Source organism: Hemiscyllium ocellatum, chromosome 32, assembly GCF_020745735.1.
Source record: "Hemiscyllium ocellatum isolate sHemOce1 chromosome 32, sHemOce1.pat.X.cur, whole genome shotgun sequence".
Taxonomy (NCBI): Eukaryota; Metazoa; Chordata; class Chondrichthyes; order Orectolobiformes; family Hemiscylliidae; genus Hemiscyllium; species Hemiscyllium ocellatum.
Genome location: NC_083432.1, coordinates 37,487,430 through 37,512,027, shown reverse-complemented (window position 1 = coordinate 37,512,027; position 24,598 = coordinate 37,487,430). Strand labels below are relative to the sequence as shown.

General features: G+C 42.7%; 5 protein-coding genes across 5 annotated transcripts; 4 read left to right on the top strand and 1 right to left on the bottom strand.

The window, feature by feature from the left end:
• The first annotated feature begins 2,200 nt into the window (after positions 1-2,200).
• On the top strand, positions 2,201-3,150 carry LOC132830919 (heat shock protein 30C-like). The gene has a single exon (XM_060848869.1). It carries the CDS (start codon positions 2,350-2,352, stop codon positions 2,956-2,958), a length of 609 nt encoding a protein of 202 aa, XP_060704852.1. The 5' UTR covers positions 2,201-2,349; the 3' UTR covers positions 2,959-3,150.
• Positions 3,151-8,816: 5,666 nt separating this feature from the next.
• Positions 8,817-9,715, top strand: LOC132830944 (heat shock protein 30C-like). The gene has a single exon (XM_060848907.1). It carries the CDS (start codon positions 8,969-8,971, stop codon positions 9,626-9,628), a length of 660 nt encoding a protein of 219 aa, XP_060704890.1. The 5' UTR covers positions 8,817-8,968; the 3' UTR covers positions 9,629-9,715.
• Positions 9,716-12,000: 2,285 nt separating this feature from the next.
• Positions 12,001-12,946, top strand: LOC132830972 (heat shock protein 30C-like). Its single transcript, XM_060848940.1, has one exon. It carries the CDS (start codon positions 12,174-12,176, stop codon positions 12,831-12,833), a length of 660 nt encoding a protein of 219 aa, XP_060704923.1. The 5' UTR covers positions 12,001-12,173; the 3' UTR covers positions 12,834-12,946.
• Positions 12,947-15,699: 2,753 nt separating this feature from the next.
• Positions 15,700-16,592, top strand: LOC132830886 (heat shock protein 30C-like). Its single transcript, XM_060848806.1, has one exon. The coding sequence runs from the start codon at positions 15,852-15,854 to the stop codon at positions 16,497-16,499; it is 648 nt and encodes a 215-aa protein (XP_060704789.1). The 5' UTR covers positions 15,700-15,851; the 3' UTR covers positions 16,500-16,592.
• A 6,309-nt stretch (positions 16,593-22,901) lies between these two features.
• On the bottom strand, positions 22,902-23,459 carry LOC132830947 (heat shock protein 30C-like). Its single transcript, XM_060848910.1, has one exon. It carries the CDS (start codon positions 23,457-23,459, stop codon positions 22,902-22,904), a length of 558 nt encoding a protein of 185 aa, XP_060704893.1.
• Positions 23,460-24,598: the final 1,139 nt, after the last annotated feature.

The window sequence follows — 24,598 nt, the reverse complement described above, 5'->3', positions numbered from 1 at the left end:
CCACCCATGAGTGTACAGGGAGTACAGGAAGGAGCTGAGTATACAACCTTGCGGGACACCGGTGTTTGGGATTGTTGTGGTAGAGATGCTGTTGCCTATCCTCACTGATTGTGGTCTGTGGGTGAGGATGTTGAGGATCTAGTTGGTGAGTCGAGAGCAGAAACCCAGGTCTCAGAGTTTAGAGATGGGTTCGTTTGGGATTATAGTGTTGAAAGCGGAGCTGTAGCAGCTAAATATCTTAATTATCCCTATGTTCCAGGGAGGCTAGGGAGGTGGAGTCTGCCAAGGATCTGTTGCGCTGGGAGGCAAATTGCAAGGAATCAAGGCAGGCTGGGAGGCAGGAGTTGATATGAGTGATGACTAATCTCTCGAAGCACTTCATAATTATGGAGGTCAGAGGCACTGGGCAGTAGTCATTCAGGAATGCTGAATGTGTTTTCGTTGGCACAGGGATGATGGTGGTCTTTTTGAAGACCCTTTCAATCTAATGTATTAAAGAACAGTCACTGTGGCACAGCATCAGGAAGATGTGTCATACTTCCCTCAATATCACTCAGCAGCTTGGTTCCATCAGTCAATTTACTGGATCACACTGACTGACAAACACGTGGTTTACAGAACAGCGAGAAATATTAACAACAATACCCTTAGTCCAAGAATAGAAGTGACTTATGCCACAAGAGATACATTAGAAACATATTTATCCAGCACAAATAGCGAAGAGACACAAAATGTATGTAGAACCTAAAATTTGATTAATCGTTCTCCTTCTTTGGTCCTGTTTCTCATAAACCAGATCGGAAAATGGGAGTGCAAGGAGGTAGCAGACCCAAAGGCCTCTCACAGTCTGGAATTGTACTTTTAATTGCTAAGAGAGAATTTGCAGACCATAGCAAAAGAACATGGGAGGAGTGAGTAATTGCATAGCATTTCCAAACAGTTGACACTGACCTGGTGGACCGAATGGCCTCGCCATCTGCTGTCACATTCGAAACTTCCACACTGTAATTAATCTAATCTAAAAAAAATCTATTGTCGTGTATTCTCCATTTTCCATTTTGGAAATCTCATATGGTCTCATAATTAGCCACAGGGCTTAGTAATTCTAAAGGATGCAGCAGCTTCACTTTACATTTTTCACCTTTAAATATATTTCATGACAATTACAAAACAACAAATGGCTTTAAGGACGGAATAAATACTTTATTCAATTTAAAAGCGGCTGTTGTGACTTTCGCCCCATTTTTCTCGGTGATAAATTTCACATCAATCTCATTCAAATCGTTTAAAATACCAAAGTCAGAAAAACAAATACTGTCACTTCATTATCTCATGACATGAGTTTATATTTCAATCAATTAATCCCCTTTCTGCTTTTACAAACTCTCACTTTCCTGCACATTCCGAGCCTTCTGCTCAGTTGTCAATCATTAACATTGCTCCTCCCATCTGTGATGTCACTCTCTGAGTACATTCCGGAAGACTCTGGAATTCCTCCAGGAGCAGTCACTGAGTGGAGACCTCTCACCAACTGGAATTGTTTCACAACGGGGTTTCATAATATGAAAGGGCACAGCTTCATTTCAAAGTGTTTCATTTTTTAAAAATGTGCTATCATCATAAACAAGGAAATAGTCTGCAGGCAATCCAGACTTCACTGAACTTCAATAAAACTCATGATTTGGAGTTGCGGGTTTTGGACTGGAGTGTACAAAGTTAAAAATCACACAACATCAGGTCAGTTGATAGTGATGAAGGAGCGTCACTACGAAAGCTAGTGTGCTCCCAATTAAAGCTGTTGCACTATAACGTGGTGTTGTTGATTTTTTTACTAAATAAAACTAATTTATAATTCCTTCCATCTGAAACAGATCAATATCACATTCATACCAAGAAAGACACTGAAAACAGGAATGTTAGAAAAACCAAACACTGCCTCGTCATTCCTGCTTGCCATGAGTTGTTATTTCAATAAATGAATCCCCTCTGTGTTTGAACAAACCCTCACTTTCCTGCACAGACTCAACTTTCTGCTCAGCTGTCAATCATTAACATTGCCCCTCCCATCTATGATGTCACTGTCTGAGTACATTCCAGAAGTCTGTGGATGCCCTCCAGTGGGTGTCACTGAGTCGTGTCTTTCTTGTTTCAAGTAAGGCTGAGATGTGACGTTGTGTATTTTCAGCTCACGTGATAAGCCCAGCAAACTTGAGAGCATTCTGGAAATGTCTGGATTCCTGGCAGTAGAATATATAAGGTGTGAGCTCAGAGTGCTGCAGCAGATCAGAGACTGAAGACTGGGAGTTCACATCAGTCAGTTTGAGGGAAGTGAGAGAAGAGGCAGAGACAATGCTGAGCTATCGGGCTTTCCACCCTTCACGTCTGTGCCAGCAGCCTTTATACACACTGGCGCCTGTTTCACACAGGCTCTGGGAACCACTTGAATGTAACATGTGGGAACAGGTGGAAGAAGCGAGAAAGGGCATGAACATCATCAATCGAGTTCTTGAGGATCTGACAGCAGAATGTTTTGGGGAAATACCAAGAACTCGAGACAAGAAATCTGATGCTAATGGAGAAGATAAAAGACAATCCGAGGACAAGGATGGAGATGGCTTTTCTGTGTCCCTGAATGTCCAACACTTCCCCCCAGAAGACCTGAGTGTGAAAGTAATTGGAAGAAAAGTGCTGGTGACAGGAAAACACGAGAAGAAATGTGATGATGGCAGCGGCTGTTACAGCTACAAATATGAAGAGTTCAGGAGAGAATTCCAGCTGCCAGAGGATGTCGATGCTGAAGCTCTTCGATGCTGTTTGTCACAGGACGGTCAGTTAAAGGTTCAAGCCCCGCGCCTGGCACTGCCAGCTGTGAATGAACGGACCGTCCCCATCAACATCACCTCGGAGACAACAACCACTCCCCGGCTCAATCCTGACCAAGAGGCAGAGAAACAGTAGAGTGGGAAGGATGTGGGGATCAAGAAAGCTGAAGAACAGATGCCCAGTTAAGACTCTGTTACAATGAACAGCTGAAGATGTAAGAATTGTTTAAAAGCAGCAATGAATTTCTGTGAATGTGAGATAAAGAGATATTGCTGTCAAATTAATAGTTTTCAACTTGGAAACCTGTAAAGTGCTGTTATCAATGTTCTTGTGGTTTATTTTTGAATGTTTATTGGAAGAATAAATACTTTTGAAATTTAATTATAATGATTCTGCCTATTTTCTTGATAAAACGAAAAGTGATGTATCACTCTAACTTACATAATTCTCAATTAAGGGAAAGAAGCCTTTTTCACTTGGATTAATTTAAAGACAGAAACAAAATCAGGTGGTCAAGATCTGCCTACGTCTGAGCTCAGGTCTGTCAAAAAGGTCAAGCTACTGTGAAGAGACTGTGCTGAAATAATTGTGTACACCTCAGTCTCAGGGATAATCCCAACAGCATCACAATCATGAGCAACAACAGGTTGTCATCCAACTCAGACACCAGTCTGTCCAACACTCAGTTATTGAATGGTGGGAAACACTTTCATTGTGGTTAATTGATCATTGTAACTGTCAGCGAGAGAAGATGAAGTTACTTCCATCAGAAGAAACAGATATGTCAGTTTCTGTTTCACCAATATTAATGATACTACACACTTCAACATTAAAAATACGAAGTGTTGGGACCACAATCATTCGCAATTTACAGAGATGATTTGGAGTTGAGGACCACGTGTAATGTCTCAAATTTTTCAGATGACACTAAGATGAGTGGCACAGCAAAGTGTGTGGTGCACTATGAATCTTTGCAGAGGAACTTAGATATTTCAAGTGAGTAGGTAAAGGTCTGGCAGAAAGAATGCAGTGTTAATAAATATGAGGTCATCCATTTAGCTAAGGGTAACAATATAAAGGACAATTACTTGAACGGTAAAACGTTGCAGCGTGCTGCGATGCAGAGGGATCTGGGTGTCCGTGTGAATGAATCATCAAAGGTTGGTATGCAGGTACAACACCTAATTAGGAACGCAAATAGAATGTTGTCTTTCATTGCAAAAATGATTGAGTTTAAAAGCAGGAACGCTATGTTGCAGCTGTATAGGGGACTTGTGAGGCCACACCTGGAGTATTGAGTGCATTTTTGGTCTCTTACATGAGAAAGGATATACTGGAATGAGAGAGGCTGAAGAGGAGCTACACACGATTGATTCTGTAGTTGAGGGGATTGACGTATGAGGAGAGACTGTGTAGAATGGGATTATATTCATTGAAATTTAAAAGAATGAGGGGGGATCTTATAGAAACACGTAATATTATGAAGGGAGTAGATCAGATAAACGCAGAGAAAATATTTCCACTGGCAGGTGAAATTGCGACAAGAGGACACAGACTCAAAATTTGGGGGAGCAGTATTAAAAATTAACTTCTTCACCCAGAGGGTTGTGAATCTATGGAATTCTCTGCACGCTGAAGTCATTAACGGTACTTCAGTAAAGGTTTTTAAAGTTAAGATAGATTTTTTTGAACAATGAAGGAATTAAGGGTTACAGTGAGAGGGCAGGTAGGTGGAGCTGAGGGCTCAGAAAGATCAACCATGACCTTATTGAGTGATGGAGCAGGCTGGAAGGGCCAGATGGCCTACTCCTGCTCCAAGGTCTTACGTTCTTATGCTATTATGTACATCAGTAGGCCATTCCACCCATCAAACAAGTTTCTGTATTCCATAAGGTCAACAAAGATTTAATGGTGGACAGAACACTGCAATCCTGCCTCCCAGATAACTGATCACTCCTTATTTAAACAACAATCTGTACAACGCCTAAAACGCATTCAATGCTGTAGCCTCCACTGATCACTGGAGAAGAGAATTCAAACTGATAGCCCCCAAAACAATACAATTCTAGTGATATGTACCTTTGATGGGCAGGACCTTATTTTTAAACTAATCCTCTGATTCCAGGATTTCTGTCTGATGTGACATATCAGTTTAGCATCTACCATGTCAAGACCCTTTGAATCTAATGTTTCAATGAATGGTTCCTATCTACAGCATCAGAAAGCTGTGTAATATTTCCCTCAATGCCATTCAGAAACTTGGTTCCATCAGCTCATTTACTGGATCACACTGACTGACAAGCAAGTGATTAGCAGAACAGCAAGAAATATTAACAGCCTGCTCCTGCCCTTCAGAACCCATCTCTGCATACCTCGACACGGTCCTGTCCCCCTTAGTCGAAGAACTCCCCACCTACGTTCAGGACACCACCCACGCCCTCCACCTCCTTCATGATTTTTGCTTCCCCGGTCCCCAACGCCTTATCTTCACCATGGACATCCAGTCCCTGTACACCTCCAACCCCCAACACAAAGGACTCAAAGCCCTCTGCTTCTTCCTTTCCCACCGTACCAACCAGTACCCTTCCACTGACACCCTCCTTCGACTGACTGAACTGGTCCTCACCATGAACAACTTCTCTTTCCAATCCTCCCACTTCCTTCAAACCAAAGGAGTAGCTATGGGCACTCGCATGGGCCCCAGCTATGCCTGCCTCTTTGAAGGATATGTGGAACAGTCCATCTTCTGCAGCTACACTGGCACCACCCCCCTTTTCCTCTGCTACATCGATGACTGTATCGGCGCTGCCTCATACTCCCACGAGGAGGTTGAACAATTCATCCACTTTACTAACACCTTCCACCCTGACCTCAAACGTACCTGGACTGTCTCAGACTCCTCCCTCCCTTTCCTAGACCTTTCCATTTCTATCTCGGGCGAACGAATCAACACGGACATTAACTATAAACCGACCGACTCCCACAGCAACCTAGACTACACCTCCTCCTACCCTGCCCCCTGTAAAAACACCATCCCATACTCCCAATTCCTTCGTCTCCGCCGCATCTGCTCCCAAGAGGACCAGTTTCAATACCGTACAACACAGATGGTCTCCTTCTTCAAAGACTGCAATTTCCCCCCAGACATGATTGACGATGCGCTCCAACGCATCTCCTCCACTTCCCGCTCCTCCAACCGCCACCAGGACAGAACCCCACTGCTCCTCACCTACCACCCCAACAACCTCCATATACATCGTATCATCCGTCGGCATTTCTGCCACCTCCAAACGGACCTCACCATCAGAGATATATTTCCCTCCCCTCCCCTATCAGCGTTCCGAAAAGACCACTCCCTCCGTGACTCCCTTGTCGGGTCCACACACCCCCCCCCCAACAATCCAACATCCACTCCCGGCACCTTCCCCTGCAACCGCAAGAAATGCAAAACTTGTGCCCACATCTCCCCCCTTACTTCCCTCCAAGGCCCCAAGGGATCCTTCCATATCCACCACAAATTCACCTGCACCTCCACACACATCATTTACTGCATCTGCTGCACCTGATGTGGCCTCCTCTATGTTGGGGAGACAGGCCGCCTACTTGCAGAACATTTCAGAGAACACGTCCGGGAGACCCAGACCAACCAACCCAACCACCCAGTGGCTCAACACTTCAACTCCCCCTCTCACTCCACCAAGGACATGCAGGTCCTGGACTCCTCCATCACCAGACCATAGCAACAAGACGGCTGGAGGAAGAACGCCTCATTTTCTGCCTAGGAACCCTCCAACCACAAGGGATGAACTCAGATTTCTCCAGTTTCCTCATTTCCCCTCCCCCCCACCTTGTCTCAGTCAAATCTCTCGAACTCAGCACCGTCTTCCTAACCTGCAATCTTCTTCCTGACCTCTCCGCCCCCACCCCCACTCCTGCCTATCACCCTCACCTTGACCTCCTTCCACCCATCTCCCCCAAGTCCCTCCTCCCTACCTTTTATCTTAGCCTGCTGGACACACTTTCCTCATTCCTGAAGAAGGGCTCATGCCCGAAACGTCAATTCTCCTGCTCTTTGGATGCTACCTGCTGCGCTTTTCCAGCAACACATTTTCAGCTCTGTACTCCAGCATCTGCAGTCCTCACTTTCTCCTCGAAGAAATATTAGCAATCTCAATAGTGCTCAAGTAGAAGCGAGCAATGCCACAGGAGTTCCATTACAAACATATTACATGCAGTACAATTATCAGAGATTCTGAATTAATATTGAACCTAAATACAGTTAGTTATTCTCCTTCTGTTGTGCTATTTAGAATCATAGAGTGATAGAGATTTACAGCATGGAAACAGACGCTTCGGTCCAACCCATCCATGTCGACCAGATATCCCAACACAATCTCGTCCCATCTGCCAGCACACAGCCCATATCCCTCCAAACCCTTCCTATTCATATACCCATTCAAATGCCTCTTAAATGTTGCAATTGTACCAGACTCCACCACTTGCTCTGGCAGCTCATTCCATACATGTACCACCCTCATTGTGAAGAAGTTGCCCTGTAGGACTGTTTTACATCTTTCCTCTCTCACCTTAAACCTCAGGGAACAGACTCTAAGGACTCTCACAAACTGGAATTGTGCATACACTTGCTAAAACTTGCAGAGTTTGGGAGTAGAGTATGGGAGATGTGAGTAATTGGATAGTGCTTCCCAATTACAAAACACCAAATGGCTTTAAGGACGGAATAAATACTTTATTCAATTTAAAAGCGGCTGATGTGACTTTCTCCCCATTTTTCTCGGTGATAAATTTCACATCAATCTCATTCAACTCATTTAAAATACCAAAGTCAGAAAAACAAATACTGCCACTTCATTATCTCATGACATGAGTTTATATTTCAATCAATTAATCCCCTTTCTGCTTTTACAAACTCTCACTTTCCTGCACATTCCGAGCCTTCTGCTCAGTTGTCAATCATTAACATTGCTCCTCCCATCTGTGATGTCACTCTCTGAGTACATTCCGGAAGACTCTGGAATTCCTCCAGAGCAGTCACTGATGGAGACCTCTCACCAACTGGAATTGGACATGCGCTTGCTAAAACAGAATTTGCAGAGTTCGGGAAAAGACCATGGGAGATGCGGGTAATTGGATAGTGCTTCCAAAGGGATCACACCTGCCTGGTGGACCGAATGGCCTTGTTTGTTGCTGAGTTGATCTAAAGCAATTTTTCCGCATTCTTCATTTTCTATAATTGGAAATATTATATCAAACCCAAGATTCACAACGGGGTTTCATAATATGAAAGGGCACAGCTTCATTTCAAAGTATCTCATTTTTTAAAATGTGTTATCATCATAAACAAGGAAATAGTCTGCAGGCAATCCAGACTTCACTGAACTTAAATAAAACTCATGATTTGGAGATGCCGGTTTTGGACTGGGGTGTACAAAGTTAAAAATCACACAACACCAGGTTATAGTCCAACAGGTTTAATAGGAAACACACAAGCTTTGGGACCGACGCTCCTTCATCAGTTGATTGTGACGAAGAAGTGTCACTCCGAAAGCTAGTGTGCTCCCAATTAAACCTATTGCACTATAACGTGGTGTTGTTGATTTTTTTTACTAAATAAAACTAATTTATAATTCCTTCCATCTGAAACAGATCAATATCACGTTCATACCAAGAAAGTCACTGAAAACGGGAATGTTAGAAAAACCAAACACTGCCTCGTCATTCCTGTTTGTCATGAGTTGTTATTTCAATAAATTAATCTCCTCTGTGTTTGAACAAACCCTCACTTTCCTGCACAGACTCAGCCTTCTGCTCAGCTGTCAATCATTAACATTGCCCCTCCCATCTATGATGTCACTGTCTGAGTACATTCCAGAAGTCTGTGGATGCCCTCCAGTGGGTGTCACTGAGTCGTGTCTTTCTTGTTTAAAGTAAGGCTGAGATGTGACGTTGTGTATTTTCAGCTCACGTGATAAACCCAGCAAACCTGAGGACATTCTGGAAATGTCTGGATTCCTGGCAGTAGAATATATAAGGTGTGAGCTCAGAGTGCTGCAGCAGATCAGAGACTGAAGACTGGGAGTTCACATCAGTCAGTTTGAGGGAAGTGAGAGAAGAGGCAGAGACAATGCTGAGCTATCGGGCTTTCCACCCTTCACGGCTGTGCCAGCAGCCTGTATACACACTGGCGACTGTTTCACACAGGCTCTGGGAACCACTTGAATGTAACATGTGGGAACAGGTGGAAGAAGCGAGAAAGGGCATGGACTTCATCAATCGAGTTCTTGAGGATCTGACAGCAGAATGTTTTGGGGAAATACCAAGAACTCAAGACAACAAATCTGATGCTCGTGGAGACGGAAAAAGACAATCCGAGGACAAGGATGGAGATGGCATTTCTGTGTCCCTGAATGTCCAGCACTTCCCCCCAGAAGACCTGAGGGTGAAAGTAATTGGAAGAAAAGTGCTGGTGACAGGAAAACACGAGAAGAAATGTGATGATGGCAGTGGCTGTTACAGCTACAAATATGAAGAGTTCAGGAGAGAATTCCAGCTGCCAGAGGATGTCGATTCTGAAGCTCTTCGATGCTGTTTGTCACAGGACGGTCAGTTAAAGGTTCAAGCCCCGCGCCTGGCACTGCCAGCTGTGAATGAACGGACCGTCCCCATCAACATCACCACGGAGACAACAACCTCTCCCCGGCTCAATCCTGACCAAGAGGCAGAGGAACAGGAGAGTGGGAAGGATGTTGGGAACAAGAAAGCTGAAGAACAGATGAACAGTTAAGACTCTGTTACAATGAACAGCTGAAGATGTAATAATTGTTCAAAAGCAGCAATGAATTTCTGTGAATGTGAGATAAAGAGATATTGCTGTCCAATTAATAGTTTTCTACTTGGAAACCTGTAAAGTGCTGTTATCAATGTTCTTGTGGTTTATTTTTGAATTTATATTGGAAGAATAAATACTTTTGAAATTTAATTATCATGATTGTGCCTATTTACTTGATAAAAAGGAAACTGATGTATCACTCTAACTTACATAATTCTCAAAGAGAAGTTGAAGTTACTTCCATCAGAAGCAACAGATATGTCAGTTTCAGCTTCAACAATATTAATGATACTACACACTTCAATGTAAAAAATAGGAAGTGTTGGGACCACAATCACAATTTACAGAGATGATTTGGAGTTGAGGACCACGTGTAATGTCTCAAAGTTTTCAGAGTGGCACAGCAAAGTGTGTGGTGGACTATGAAACTTTGCAGAGGAACTGAGATATTTCAAGTGAGTAGGTAAAGCTCTGGCAGAAAGAATGCAGTGTTAATAAATATGAGGTCAACCATTTAGGTAAGAGTAACAATATAAAGGACAATCACTTGAATGGTAAAACGTTGCAGCGTGCGGCGATGCAGAGGGATCTGGGTGTCCGTGTGCATGAATCATCAAAGGTTGGTGGTACAACACCTAATTAGGAACCCAAATAGAATGTTGTCTTTCATTGCAAAAATGATTGAGTTGAAAAGCAGGAACGCTATGTTGCAACTGTATAGGGTACTCGTGAGGCCACACCTGGAGTATTGAGTGCATTTTTGGTCTCTTACATGAGAAAGGATGTACTGGAATGAGAGAGAGTGAAGAGGAGCTACACACGATTGATTCTGGAGTTGAGGGGATTGATTTATAAGGAGAGACTGAGTAGAATGGGATTATATTCATTGAAATTGAAAAGAATGAGGGGGGATCTTATAGAAACACGTAATATTATGAAGGGAGTAGATCAGAGAAATGTAGAGAAAATAATTCCACTGGCAGGTGAAATTGCAACAAGAGGACACAGACGCAAAATTAGGGGGAGCAGAATTAAAAATTAACTTCTTCACCCAGAGGGTTTTGAATCTATAGAATTCTCAGCTCACTGAAGTCATTGATGCGACTTCAGTAAAGGTTTTTAAAGTTAAGATAGATTTTTTTGTACAATGAAGGAATTAAGGGTTACAGTGAGAGGGCAGGTAGCTGGAGCTGAGGGCTGAAAAAGATCAACCATGACCTTATTGAGTGATGGAGCAGGCTGGAAGGGCCAGATGGCCTACTCCTGCTCCAAGGTCTTACGTTCTTATGCTATTATGTACATCAGTAGGCCATTCCACCCATCAAACACGCTTCTGTATTCCATAAGGTCAACAAAGATTTAATGGTGGACAGAACACTGCAATCCTGTCTCCCAGATAACTGATCACTCCTTATTTAAACAACAATCTGTACAAAGCCTCAAATGCATTCAATGCTGTAGCCTCCACTGATCACTGCGGAAGAGAATTTAAACTGATAACCCCCAAAAGAATACAATTCTAGTGATATGTAACTACGATGGCAGGACCTTATTTTTAAACTAATCCCCCCATTCTAGGACTTCTGTCTGATGTCACTGGAAAGGACAATGTTAATGTGAAGAGGGAGCAGATTCAAAGGCCTCTCACAAACTGATATTGTACATACACTTGCGGAAACAGAGCTTGCAGAGTTTGGTTAAAGGTCATGGGAGATGTGAGTAATTGGATAGTGCTTCCAAAGGGATGACACCGGCCTGGTGGACCGAATGGCCTTGTTTGTTGCTGGGTCGAGCTGAACCATTTTTGCACATTCTTCATTTTCTATGCAGTAACTGGAAGTCCTGTACCAAACCCTCATTTGCAACGGCTTTTTATAATACAAAAAGAGACAGATTCATTTTGAGCTGTTTCATTTTCTAATATATGCTATCATTATCACAAACAAGGTAATTGTCTGCAGGCAATCCAGACTTTACTGATCTTAAGTAAATCTCATTTACAATTCCTTTGATCTGAAACAGATCAATATCACATTCATATCAACAAAATCACTGAAAACTGGAATGTTAGAAAAACCAAACACTGCCTCGTCATTCCTGTTTGTCATGAGTTGTTATTTCAATAAATTAATCTCCTCTGTGTTTGAACAAACCCTCACTTTCCTGCACAGACTCAGCCTTCTGCTCAGCTGCCAATCATTAACATTGCCCCTCCCATCTATGATGTCACTGTCTGAGTACATTCCAGAAGTCTGTGGATGCCCTCCAGTGGGTGTCACTGAGTCGAGTCATTCTTGTTTAAAGTAAGGCTGAGATGTGACGTCGTGTATTTTCAGCTCACGTGATAAACCCAGCAAACCTGAGGACATTCTGGAAATGTCTGGATTCCTGGCAGTAGAATATATAAGGTGTGAGCTCAGAGTGCTGCAGCAGATCAGAGACTGAAGACTGGGAGTTCACATCAGTCAGTTTGAGGGAAGTGAGAGAAGAGGCAGAGACAATGCTGAGATATCGGGCTTTCCACCCTTCACGTCTGTGCCAGCAGCCTGTATACACACTGGCGCCTGTTTCACACAGGCTCTGGGAACCACTTGAATGTAACATGTGGGAACAGGTGGAAGAAGCGAGAAAGGGCATGGACTTCATCAATCGAGTTCTTGAGGATCTGACAGCAGAATGTTTTGGGGAAATACCAAGAACTCGAGACAACAAATCTGATGCTAATGGAGAAGGTAAAAGACAATCCGAGGACAAGGAGGGAAATCGCTTTTCTGTGTCTCTGAATGTCCAGCACTTCCCCCCAGAAGACCTGAGGGTGAAAGTATTTGGAAGAAAAGTGCTGGTGACAGGAAAACATGAGAAGAAATGTGATGATGGCAGCGGCTGTTACAGCTACAAATATGAAGAGTTCAGGAGAGAATTCCAGCTGCCAGAGGATGTTGATGCTGAAGCTCTTCGATGCTGTTTGTCACAGGACGGTCAGTTAAAAGTCCAAGCCCCACGCCTGGCACTGCCAGCTGTGAATGAACGGACCTTCCCCATCAACATCACCTCGGAGACAACAACCACACCCCGGCTCAATCCTGACCAAGAGACAGAGAAACAGGAGAGTGGGAAGGATGTGGGGATGAAGAAAGCTGAAGAACAGATGTCCAGTTAAGACTTTGTTACAATGAACTTATGACATTATAATAATTGTTCAAAAGCAGCAAAGAATTTCTGTGAATATCGGATAAAGAGACATTGTTGTCCAGTTAATAGTTTTCAACGTGGAAACCTGTGCACTGCTATTATCACTGTTCATGTGGTTTATTTCTGTATGTATATTGGAAGAATAAATACCTTTGAAATTTAATTATAATGATTCTGCCTATTTACTTGATAAAAAGAAAACTGATATGTCACTCGAACTTACATTTCTCTCAATTAAGCTAAAGAAGCCTTTTTTACTTGGATTAATTTAAAAGACAGAAACAAAATCAGGTGGTCATGATCTGCCTAAGTCTGAGTTCAGGTCTGTCAAAATGTCAAGCTACTGTGAAGAGACTGTGCTGAAATAATTGTGTACACCTCAGTCTCAGGGATAATCCCTGCAGCGTCACTATCATGAGCAACACCAGGTTGTCGTCCAACTCAGACACCAGTCTGTCCACCACTCATTTATTGAACGGTGGGAAACACTTTCATTGTGGTTAATTGATCATTGTACTCATCGGGGAAGAATTTTGAAGTTACTTGCATCAGTAGCAACGTTTATGTAGTTTGTGTTTCAATAATCTTAATGATAATATACACTTCATCATCAAGAATAGGGACAGTGTTGGGACCACAGTTATTCACAATTTACATAGTTGTTTTGAGTTGGGGACGTGTGGAATGTCTCAAAGTTTGCAGATGACACTAAGACGAATGGCACAGCAAAGTGTATGGTGGACTGGGAAACTTTGCAGAGGAACATAAATATTTCAAGTGAGTAGGTAAAGATCTGGCAGATGGAATACAATGTTAATAAATGTGAAATCATCCATTTAGGTAGGAGCAACCGTGAAAAGGACTATTACTTGAAAGGTAAACATTGCAGCGTGCTGCTATGCAGAGGGACCTGGTCATCCTTTTTAATGAATCGTAGAAGGTTCGTATGCAGGTACAACACGTAATTAGGAAGGCAAATGGAATGTTGTCCTACAATGCGAAAGAAATTGAGTTTAAAAGCAGTGAGGTTATGTTGCAGCTGTATGGGGTGCTGGTGAGGCCACATCTGGAGTACTGCGTGCAGGTTTGGTCTCTTACTTGAGAAAGCTTCATGAGGTTGATTCCAGATTTGAGAGGGTTGACGTATGAGGAGAAACTGAGTAGAATGCGATTATATTCATTGGAATTTGTAAGAATCAGGGGTGATTTTAGAGAGACATATAAAATTATGAAGGGAATACACAGGATAGATGTCGTGGGGATATTTCGACTGGCACGTGAAACTGCAACAAGAGGACATGGACCTTTTTTTTGAACATTGAAGGTATTGAAGATTACAGTGAGAGGGCAGGTACATGGAGCTGAGGGCCCGAAAAGATGAGCCATGATTTTATTGAATGGCAGAGCAGGCTGCAAGGGCCAGATGGCCTACTCCTGCTCCAAGTTCTTACGTTCTTATGCTATTATGAACATTATGGCGCTGGCTTTAGCTCAGTAGTTACTTCGATTTCACTCAAATCCTTCTGGCCGCGAGTTCGCGTCCAGTTAACTACGGGCGCTGCCCGGCGTTTTTATTTTGGGCGGCACGGTGGCACAGTGGTTAGCACTGCTGCCTCATAGCACTCGAGACCTGGGTTCAATTCCCGACTCAGGCGACTGACTGTGTGGAGTTTGCACGTTCTCCCCGTGTCTGCGTGGGTTTCCTCCGGGTGCTCCGGTTTCCTCCCACAGTCCAAAGATGTGCGGGTCAGGTGATTTGGCCATGCTAAATTGCCCCTAGTGTTAGGTAAGGGGTAAATGTAGGGGTATGGGTGGGTTGCGCTTCGGCGGGTCGGTGTGGACTTGTTGGGCCGAAGGGCCTGTTTCCACACTGTAAGTAATCTAATCTAATCAGTAGGCCATTCCACCCGTCAAACACATTTCTGTATTCCATAAAGTCAGCAATGAGTTAATGATGGGCAGAACACTGCAATCCTGCCTCCTAGATAACTGATCACTCCTCATTTAAACAATAATATGTATAAAGCCTCAAATGCATTCAATGTTGTCACCTCCACTGATCATTGGAGAAGAGAATTCAAACTGATAATCCTCCAAAAGAAGACAATTCTCCTGAGCAGATTGAAAAGCAACTCACAAACTGCAATTGTACAAACACTGGCTAAAACAGAGTTTACAGAGTTTGGGAAAAGAGCATGGGAGGAGCAAGTAATTTGATTGTACTTCCAAAGGAATGATACTAGCTTGCTGGGCTGAATGGCCCTGTTTGTTGCTGGCTCAATCTGAAGCATTTTTTTGCGCATTCTTCAATTTCTATAATTGGAAATCCTGTGTTAAACCCATGATTCTCAACAGGGTTTTATAATATGAAAGGACATAGCTTCATTTCGATCTATTTCATTTTCTTACAAACGTCATCACTATCACAAACAAGGTAATTGTCTGCAGGCAATCAAGACTTTACTGAACTTAAATAAAACTCATTTATAATTCCTTCCATCTGAAACAGATCAATATCACTGTCATATCAAGAAATCACAGAAAACAGGAATGTTAGAAAAACCAAACACTGCCTCGTCATTCCTGCTTGTCATGAGTTGTTAGTTCAATAAATTAATCTCCTCTGTATTTGAACAAACTCTCACTTTCCTGCACAGACTCAGCCTTCTGCTCAGCTGTCAATCATTAACATTGCTTCTCCCATCTATGATGTCACTGTCTGAGTATATTCCAGAAGTCTGTGGATGCCCTCCAGTGGGTGTCACTGAGTCGTGTCATTCTTGTTTAAAGTAAGGCTGAGATGTGACGTTGTGTATTTTCAGCTCACGTGATAAACCCAGCAAACCTGAGGACATTCTGGAAATGTCTGGATTCCTGGCAGTAGAATATATAAGGTGTGAGCTCAGAGTGCTGCAGCAGATCAGAGACTGAAGACTGGGAGTTCACATCAGTCAGTTTGAGGGAAGTGAGAGAAGAGGCAGAGACAATGCTGAGCTATCGGGCTTTCCACCCTTCACGTCTGTGCCAGCGGCCTGTATACACACTGGCGCCTGTTTCACACAGGCTCTGGGAACCACTTGAATGTAACATGTGGGAACAGGTGGAAGAAGCGAGAAAGGGCATGAACATCATCAATCGAGTTCTTGAGGATCTGACAGCAGAATGTTTTGGGGAAATACCAAGAACCCGAGACAACAAATCTGATGCTAGTGGAGAAGGTAAAAGACAATCCGAGGACAAGGATGGAGATGGCTTTTCTGTGTCCCTGAATGTCCAGCACTTCCCCCCAGAAGACCTGAGTGTGAAAGTAATTGGAAGAAAAGTGCTGGTGACAGGAAAACACGAGAAGAAATGTGATGATGGCAGCGGCTGTTACAGCTACAAATATGAAGAGTTCAGGAGAGAATTCCAGCTGCCAGAGGATGTCGATGCTGAAGCTCTTCGATGCTGTTTGTCACAGGACGGTCAGTTAAAGGTTCAAGCCCCGCGCCTGGCACTGCCAGTTGTGAATGAACGGACCGTCCCCATCAACATCACCTCGGAGACAACAACCACTCCCCGGCTCAATCCTGACCAAGAGACAGAGAAACAGGAGAGTGGGAAGGATGTGGGGATGAAGAAAGCTGAAAAATAGTTGGCCACAAATCACTCATTTATAGCAAACTCTTTAAGTTAAAATAATTTCTCATTTGTAGAACTACATTTCTGAGGATTTGAAGTGAATATGTATTGCCGAATATTAATTGCTTGTCGTTCTGTATTTTTCTGTTATCAGCATTCATAGGAACTATTTATGTATGCATTTCGGCACAATAAATACTTTTGAAAACTAACTATGATGATTCTGCCTTCTTACTTGATCAAAACAAATCTGATACATCACTGAAAAGCTGACCGCATTATTCTCATTTTCCAAAAGACATATTTAAACATCAATAAATTTACAACCCAGAGAATGAATTCAGTACGTCAATATCTACCAAAGTCTGATTCAGTCCTAGCAGTCATGAAATTCTCTTGAAGATCCAGTACAGCACATTCGAGGATCGCTCTGGACCAGCAGATGTTTGTACAGGTTCACAATGAGCTGCAACACCACCTGGTCCAGCACAGATTCCAGCCTGTATACCACTCACTTACTGAATAGTAGGAATCACGCAAGGTTTGTGAAGGTTTGTAGCTCAGGTTGAGGTTTAGGGTGTAGGTTTGCTCACTGAGTTATAGGTTTGATATCCAGACATTTCATTACCTGGCCAGGTAACATCATCAATGGCAACCTCCAAGTGAAGCGAAGCTGTTGTCTCCTGCTTTTAATCTATATGTTTGTCCTGGATGGGGTTCCTGGGGTTTGTGGTGATGTCATTTCCTGTTCGTTTTCTGAGGGGTTGATAGATGGCATCTAGATCTATGTGTTTGTTTATGGCATTGTGGTTGGAGTGCCAGGCCTCTAGGAATTCTCTGGCATGTCTTTGCTTAGCCTGTCCCAGGATAGATGTGTTGTCCCAGTCGAAATGGTGTTTTTCTTCACCAGCCAGAAATGACAGCCAGACTACTGAGACTCCTCAGAATCCTCTTAGCACACAAACCCACCAACACTCTCAAACAAAAACTAACAAATTTAAAAGACCCGGTACAATCCATGGACAAAGCCAAAGTCATCTATAAAATTCCATGCAAGGACTGCCACAAACACTATGTAGGACAAACAGGAAGAAAGTTAGCCACCAGGATACATGAACACCAGCTAGCCACAAAAAGACACGACCCCCTCTCCCTCATAGCCCTACACACGGATGAAAAAAGCCACCATTTTGCCTGGGACAACACATCTATCCTGGGACAGGCTAAGCAAAGACATGCCAGAGAATTCCTAGAGTCCTGGCACTCCAACCACAACGCCATAAACAAACACATAGATCTAGATGCCATCTATCAACCCCTCAGAAAATGAACAGGAAATGACATCACCACAAGCCCCAGGAACCCCATCCAGGAGAAAGATATAAATAGAAAGCAGGAGACAACAGCTTCACTTCACTTGGAGGTCGCCACTGATGATGTTACCTAGCCAGGTAATGAAACGTCCAGAAATCAAACCTACAGCTCAGTGAGCACACCTACACCCTAAAGTAGGAATCACTTTAATTGACATTAGCTATTTAATAGAAAAACCAGCATGCGGAAAAGTGAAGATATTTGCACCATATGCAAGTTTTAGCATTTCACCTAAATAATATCACTGATCCTGTATCTTTAATGTCTGTGTCTTTCTGTAGCAATAAAATGAGTGACATCTTGGAGATGATGCATGCTCCCGCTACCAATCTCTCCCACCCCAGTCTGTGATGTCTGCTAGGCTGTTCTCCCTTCCTCACCTTCTCTCCCTCTCCTATATCAAATGGTGCACAAATGAAAACATTTAGACTGAACTAATACTAAGGCTGGAAAATAGTTCACTATCCTGTCACCATTTCATGATAGAGAGGAAAGAGTTGTACTGAAGTTCATAGTAGATTCATGTGTAATGGAAACTCATTTAGCAATTATAAATTTGTGATTTTTGTATCAAAAGTAATACTAATGAATTAATTAATAGAAACGTTAAACATTGCTACATGTTTTCTTTTATAACTTCTGCTGCTTCAAATTCAGTGATGGTTCTTTTAGAGTCATTTTCGATGTTATTTTAAGTCTTTCTGAATATGGTTAGTAAACTGTTACATTGCTGCTTACGATCTATTGTAGTAAATGTAGAACTCTGGATGTAAACTCACATTACAACTAGTTCCTATTTTCTTGGAAAATCTCTCACAAACGTGACTGAGTTTGTTTTTGTAGAGGTGACCATAAAGATGGATGAAGGCAGAGCAGTACATGTTGTTTATAGGGACTTCAGCAAGGCCTTCGACGAGGCTCCACATGGTAGACTGGTTAACAAGGTTAGATCAGATGGGATCCAGGGAGACGTGTAAGTGACAGAGGATAGTGATAGTGGCTTGTTGTTCAAACTAGAGGCCAGTGCCACAAGGATAGGTGCAGAGTCCACTGTTGTTTGTCATTTATAGCAACAATTTAGATGAGAGTGTAGGAGGCATGGTAATAAATTTGCAGATGATGCCAAAATTGGCTGTATAGTGGACAGTGACGAGGGTTATCTAAGATTAGAATGGAATGGTGCCTTCGTCAGTTATAGCACTGAATACAAGAGTTGGGATGTCACATTACAAGACATTGGTGAGGCAACATTTGGAATACTACATACAATTCTGGTCGCCTTGCTGTAGAAATGATGTTGTTAAACTAGAAAGGGTGCAAAAATGATTTTCAAGTGTATTATCGAGTCTGAAGGGCTTGCGTCATAAGGAGAGTCTGGTTGGGTATGATTTTTTTCTCTGAAGGTGAGAAGGTTGAGGGTTGACCTTATAGAGGTTTGTAAAATCATGAGGGGTATAAGATGAATAGCCAAGGTCTTTTCCCCATGATAAGGGAGTCCAAAACTAAATGGCTTTGATTTAAGGTGAGTGGGTAAAATTTAAAGGGGACCTGAGGGCCAACTTTTTCACATAGAGGGTGATGCGTGCATGCAGTTGAGTGCCAGGGAAAGTGATGGATGCAGGTACAATTACAACATTTTAAAAATACAGGCAAATAGGACTAGTTCATTTGAGGAAACCTGTCAGTGTGGATGAGTTAGGCTGAAGGGTCTGTTTCCATGCTGTATGACTCTATAACTCTAAATAATATAGCAATGCACCAAAACAGAAATTGCTGGGAAAACCCAGCAGGTTTGCCAGCATCTGTGGAGTGAAAGCAGAGTTGATATTTCAGGCTCAGTGTGATTCAGAACTGCTAGACCTGCTGAGTTTGCCAGCAATTTCTGTTTGTTTCTGATTTCCAGCATCTGCAGTCATTTTTCTTTAGCAATGCAACAATGTCATCAAAAACTGATTATTCTCAATCGAAACACCATTCAGAGGAATGCCTTTGGGTATTGGCATTGTTGCTAGTCGAGTAACACAGAAACCTGGGTGTTGTTCTGGGCACCTGGGTTTGAATCAATGAAGTCAATAAAAAACTATAATTAAAAGCCTTATGGTGACCGTAAAGTCATTGTTGATTGTCAGAAAAATCCATCTGGTTCACTAATGTCCCTCAGAGGATTAGGTCCACAGTCTTTATCTGCTCTAGCCTACAGGTGACTCCAAACCCATAAAACACTGCTGACTCTTAATTGCCTTCTTAAATGGCTTATCAAACTCTGAAAATGTCTAAGGAAAGGAAAGAAGCTATAAAGACTACCTGGCATCAACTTAGGCACCAGAAACAACAACAACGTCAACCCTGCAAAGTCCTCCTTATTAACATCTTGGGGCTGTCTCACAGATTAATCAACACAGCCTGACATAATCATACTCACAGAATGGGACCTTACAATGGACCAAACATTCCCATCAATATTCTTCGGTATGTCCTGTCCTACTGGAGTGACAAACCCAACAGAAGGAGCGGCACAATGGTATACAATTGAGAGGGAGATGCCTTGGAAGTCCTCAACATTGACTCTGGACAGCATGAAGTCTGATACCATCAAGTTAAATGTTGGCAAAAAACCTCCTGTTGGTTACCACATACCACCTCACTCCATTCCTTGAATGATGAATTGCTTCTCCTCCTTGTTGAACACCATCTGAAAAATGTAATGAGAGTGGCAAGGACACGGAATTTCATGACCAATTTGGGAATGCAAGCTTAATCATTTTAAGGCCTGAACACCTTCTCCCATGCCCTCACCCCAAACTCTATACACCAGGCTTTGACATCACATGGGCTGTGACCACAAACAACAACTGTTTTTCTCTCTTGGGATTCATCTCCATCTATCATTTACTCTTTTCCCCTGCCCCACTCTTTCTCTCACATATATATTCTGAAGAAGTGTCACTGCACCCAAAACATAACTCTGCTTTCTCTTTACAGATACTGCCTAATGTGCTGAGTTTTTCTAACAATTCCTGATTTGGTTCCTGATTTTCAGTAAATGCATTTCTTTTCTTTATGTCATCTACAAGTTGCACTGAAGAAATTCACCACCTTCCAAACCCATCACCATCCAGAAGGACAAAGGCAGAAGGTACTTGTGAACACTGCCACCTGAATGTTTCCATCCATGCCACTCGCCATACTAACTTGGAAGCTTATCGCTGTTCTTTGACTGTCACTGGGTCAAAATCCTGTAAGTCCCTCTTCAAAGGCATTGTGGGTTAACCTACTGCACATGGACTGCAGTGATTCAAGAAAGCAACTCACCACCACCTTCTCAAGGGCAACTAGGGATGGGTAATAAATGCTGGTCAGCCAGACACTCCTATGTCCAATGACTGAATGTGAAAAAAAAACAAAAATTTGTTTATGGGCTCTTTTTGTTTACTACAATAGAAAATGTAAAATTATGGAGCTGATTGAAAGACACCTTTTGAAAAATTATTGCAGGAATACTTTGTTTCACTTTGGGATAAGAACAGAAATCTTGGATGAATGGGATTCATTTTTCAAAGCATTAATCTTGCATACCCTAGTGGCATTCTGTTCTCCTGCCTGATTCTACATTGCAAGAGGAAGTGGTAGAGCTGAAAATGTGTTGCTGGAAAAGCGCAGCAGATCAGGCAGCATCCAAGGAGCAGGAGAATTGACGTTTTGGGCATGAGCCCTTCTTCAGGAATGAGGAAAGTCCCTCATGAGGAAACTTTCCTCATTCCTGAAGTAGGGCTCATGCCTGAAACGTCGATTCTCTGCTCCTTGGATGCTGCCTGATCTGCTGTGCTTTTCAGGCAACACATTTTCAGCTCTAATCTCCAGCATCTGCAGTCCTCACTTTCTCCTTCCCAGAGGAAGTGGTAGAGACAAGTACAATTACAACATTTAAAAGACATTTGGATAAACATGAATAAGAAAGGTTTGGAATGAAATGAAGTAAATGCAGGCAAGTGGGACCAGTTTAGTTTGAGAACATGGTTAGAGTGGACTAGTTGGACTGAAGGGTCTGTTTTGTGTGATTCTATGACATTTTGTCAATAGCTTTATTGGTCAATTTCTATTGTTCTTTCACAGAATGAGGGTCTTGCTGGCTCTTAATTCCCCAGGGGGCAGTTAAGAGCCATATACAGGCCAAACCAGCTAAAGATGGCAGCTGCCTTCCCTAAAGGACATTAGTGAACCAGATGGGTTTTTCTGATAATCAGCAAAGTGAATTCATTGTCATCGTTACACTGTTAATTCAAGACTTTTCATTGAATTAAAATACTACTACCTGCCATGGGAGGGTTCAAACCTGGGTTCCCAGAACATTGCCTGGTCTTGGTCAGGATTGACCCGGGAATTAACAGTCCAATGATAATGGCACCAGGCCATTGCATCCTCTAAAAATCACTTATCAAAGCCCATCAATGGCAATGGGTTTTAAAAGTGTTGGAGCGCGGCAGCTTCATTAGAAGCAGATTTTCACACATAGAGTTTATTTTCTATAGGGTGGGGGGTTTCAAGACTAGGGGATATATTTTTAAGGTGAAATGAGAAAAATGTAACAAAAGGACATGAAGGGCAATGTTTTTACACAGAGAGTGGTTTTCACGTACAATGTTTGGAGAGAAAAAGGCCAAGTAAAGGCAGGTGGGAGGAATTTAGTTTGGGATTATGCGTTGGCATGGATGGGTTGGACTGAAGGGTCTGTTTGGCTGTATGTTTCTATTTTGAGCTTTCTGAGTTGGGTCACATTAAATGAGCCCTGTTACTGGGACGGAATGGAAGCGAATGCTGACACTTTACGTTGCAGAATATTTTTGTTTCATCTCATGGGCAAAACAAATCCATATTACCGTCTCAAAACTTTTATTTCAATCATGCATTTATTTTATTTTGTTTATTTTTATCACATATGTAAATAACAGGAGAGCGAACAATTCCCTAAGGTTAGGAAAACAAGAAATAAGATTCAACATTACAATGTTCGCACATTTTTAAAATTCATGGTAAATTGGTGTTAAATGCCCATTTTTCCTATCTCTTTCTTGATCCCCACAGACTTCCCACTCTCCTGTTTCCCTGCCTCTTGGTCAGGATTGAGCCGGGGAGTGGTTGTTGTCTCCGAGGTGATGTTGATGGGGACGGTCCGTTCATTCACAGCTGGCAGTGCCAGGCGCGGGGCTTGAACCTTTAACTGACCGTCCTGTGACAAACAGCATCGAAGAGCTTCAGCATCGACATCCTCTGGCAGCTGGAATTCTCTCCTGAACTCTTCATATTTGTAGCTGTAACAGCCGCTGCCATCATCACATTTCTTCTCGTGTTTTCCTGTCACCAGCACTTTTCTTCCAAATACTTTCACCCTCAGGTCTTCTGGGGGGAAGTGCTGGACATTCAGGGACACAGAAAAGCCATCTCCATCCTTGTCCTCGGATTGTCTTTTACCTTCTCCATTAGCATCAGATTTGTTGTCTCGAGTTCTTGGTACTTCTGCAAAACATTCTGCTGTCAGATCCTCAAGAACTCGATTGATGAAGTTCATGCCCTTTCTCGCTTCTTCCACCTGTTCCCACATGTTACATTCAAGTGGTTCCCAGAGCCTGTGTGAAACAGGCGCCAGTGTGTATACAGGCTGCTGGCACAGACGTGAAGGGTGGAAAGCCCGATAGCTCAGCATTGTCTCTGCCTCTTCTCTCACTTCCCTCAAACTGACTGATGTGAACTCCCAGTCTTCAGTCTCTGATCTGCTGCAGCACTCTGAGCTCACACCTTATATATTCTACTGCCAGGAATCCAGACATTTCCAGAATAAGCTAAACATATTTAGATCATGCCATACAAAGTGCATTAGGTTGATAAAACAGAGTAAGAAATTCAATGTTGCAGCTGCAGACAAGGTGCACAAAGAGTGAGATCAACACTAAATTTGAAATTTACTGTGTTTACAACTCTCTGTTGTTTCTTACGGTCCCGGGCAGAACAGTTACCGTACCAAGCCACGATACATTTGGCTAGAGCGTTTTCTATGGTACATCTATAAAAATTGTTAAGAGTCATTGTGGACATCCTGAATTTCCTTAGTTCCAGAGGATGTGGAGGTGTTGTTGTGCTTTCTTGGCCATTGCGTCAATGTGGGTGGACCAGGATAAATTGTTGGTGATCGTCACTCCTACGAACATGACGATGTTGACCCTCTCCACCTCAGCTCCATTGATGCAGACGGGGCAGACCCTCCACCTTGCTTCCTTTGCTGGGTTTATTACACATCGGCTGAAAGGAAATGAATGTCTCATCGTGTTGGTTTGAAACAAGAATGAATTGACTCAGTGACACCCACAGGCAAATTCCAGCATCTTCTGGAATCTATTCAGCACAGATGAGAGGAGTGGCATTAACTTTCAAGAAATTAGATTCTTGTAAATGAAGCAGCAGGGGACTACACTGGTGTGAAGTTGAGAATCTGGCCAATTAGTTGCGAAATCTATTACATTTCTAATTTTATCCCCTGCAGAGCTATTAGTTTATTTGTTTTGAGCGTGTGTTTCACTGCAGTCTGTTACCAAAGTGGCCCATTATTTTACAATTTTACAATCTCTGAATACTTTTATTAATGGCTCAACCTGTGCACAGTTACTTAGCATTAACTTTCATAAAACTTTCAAACTTCAAACGATATTTGTACTGTAGAGGAACCATAATGTTAATTTAACTTCA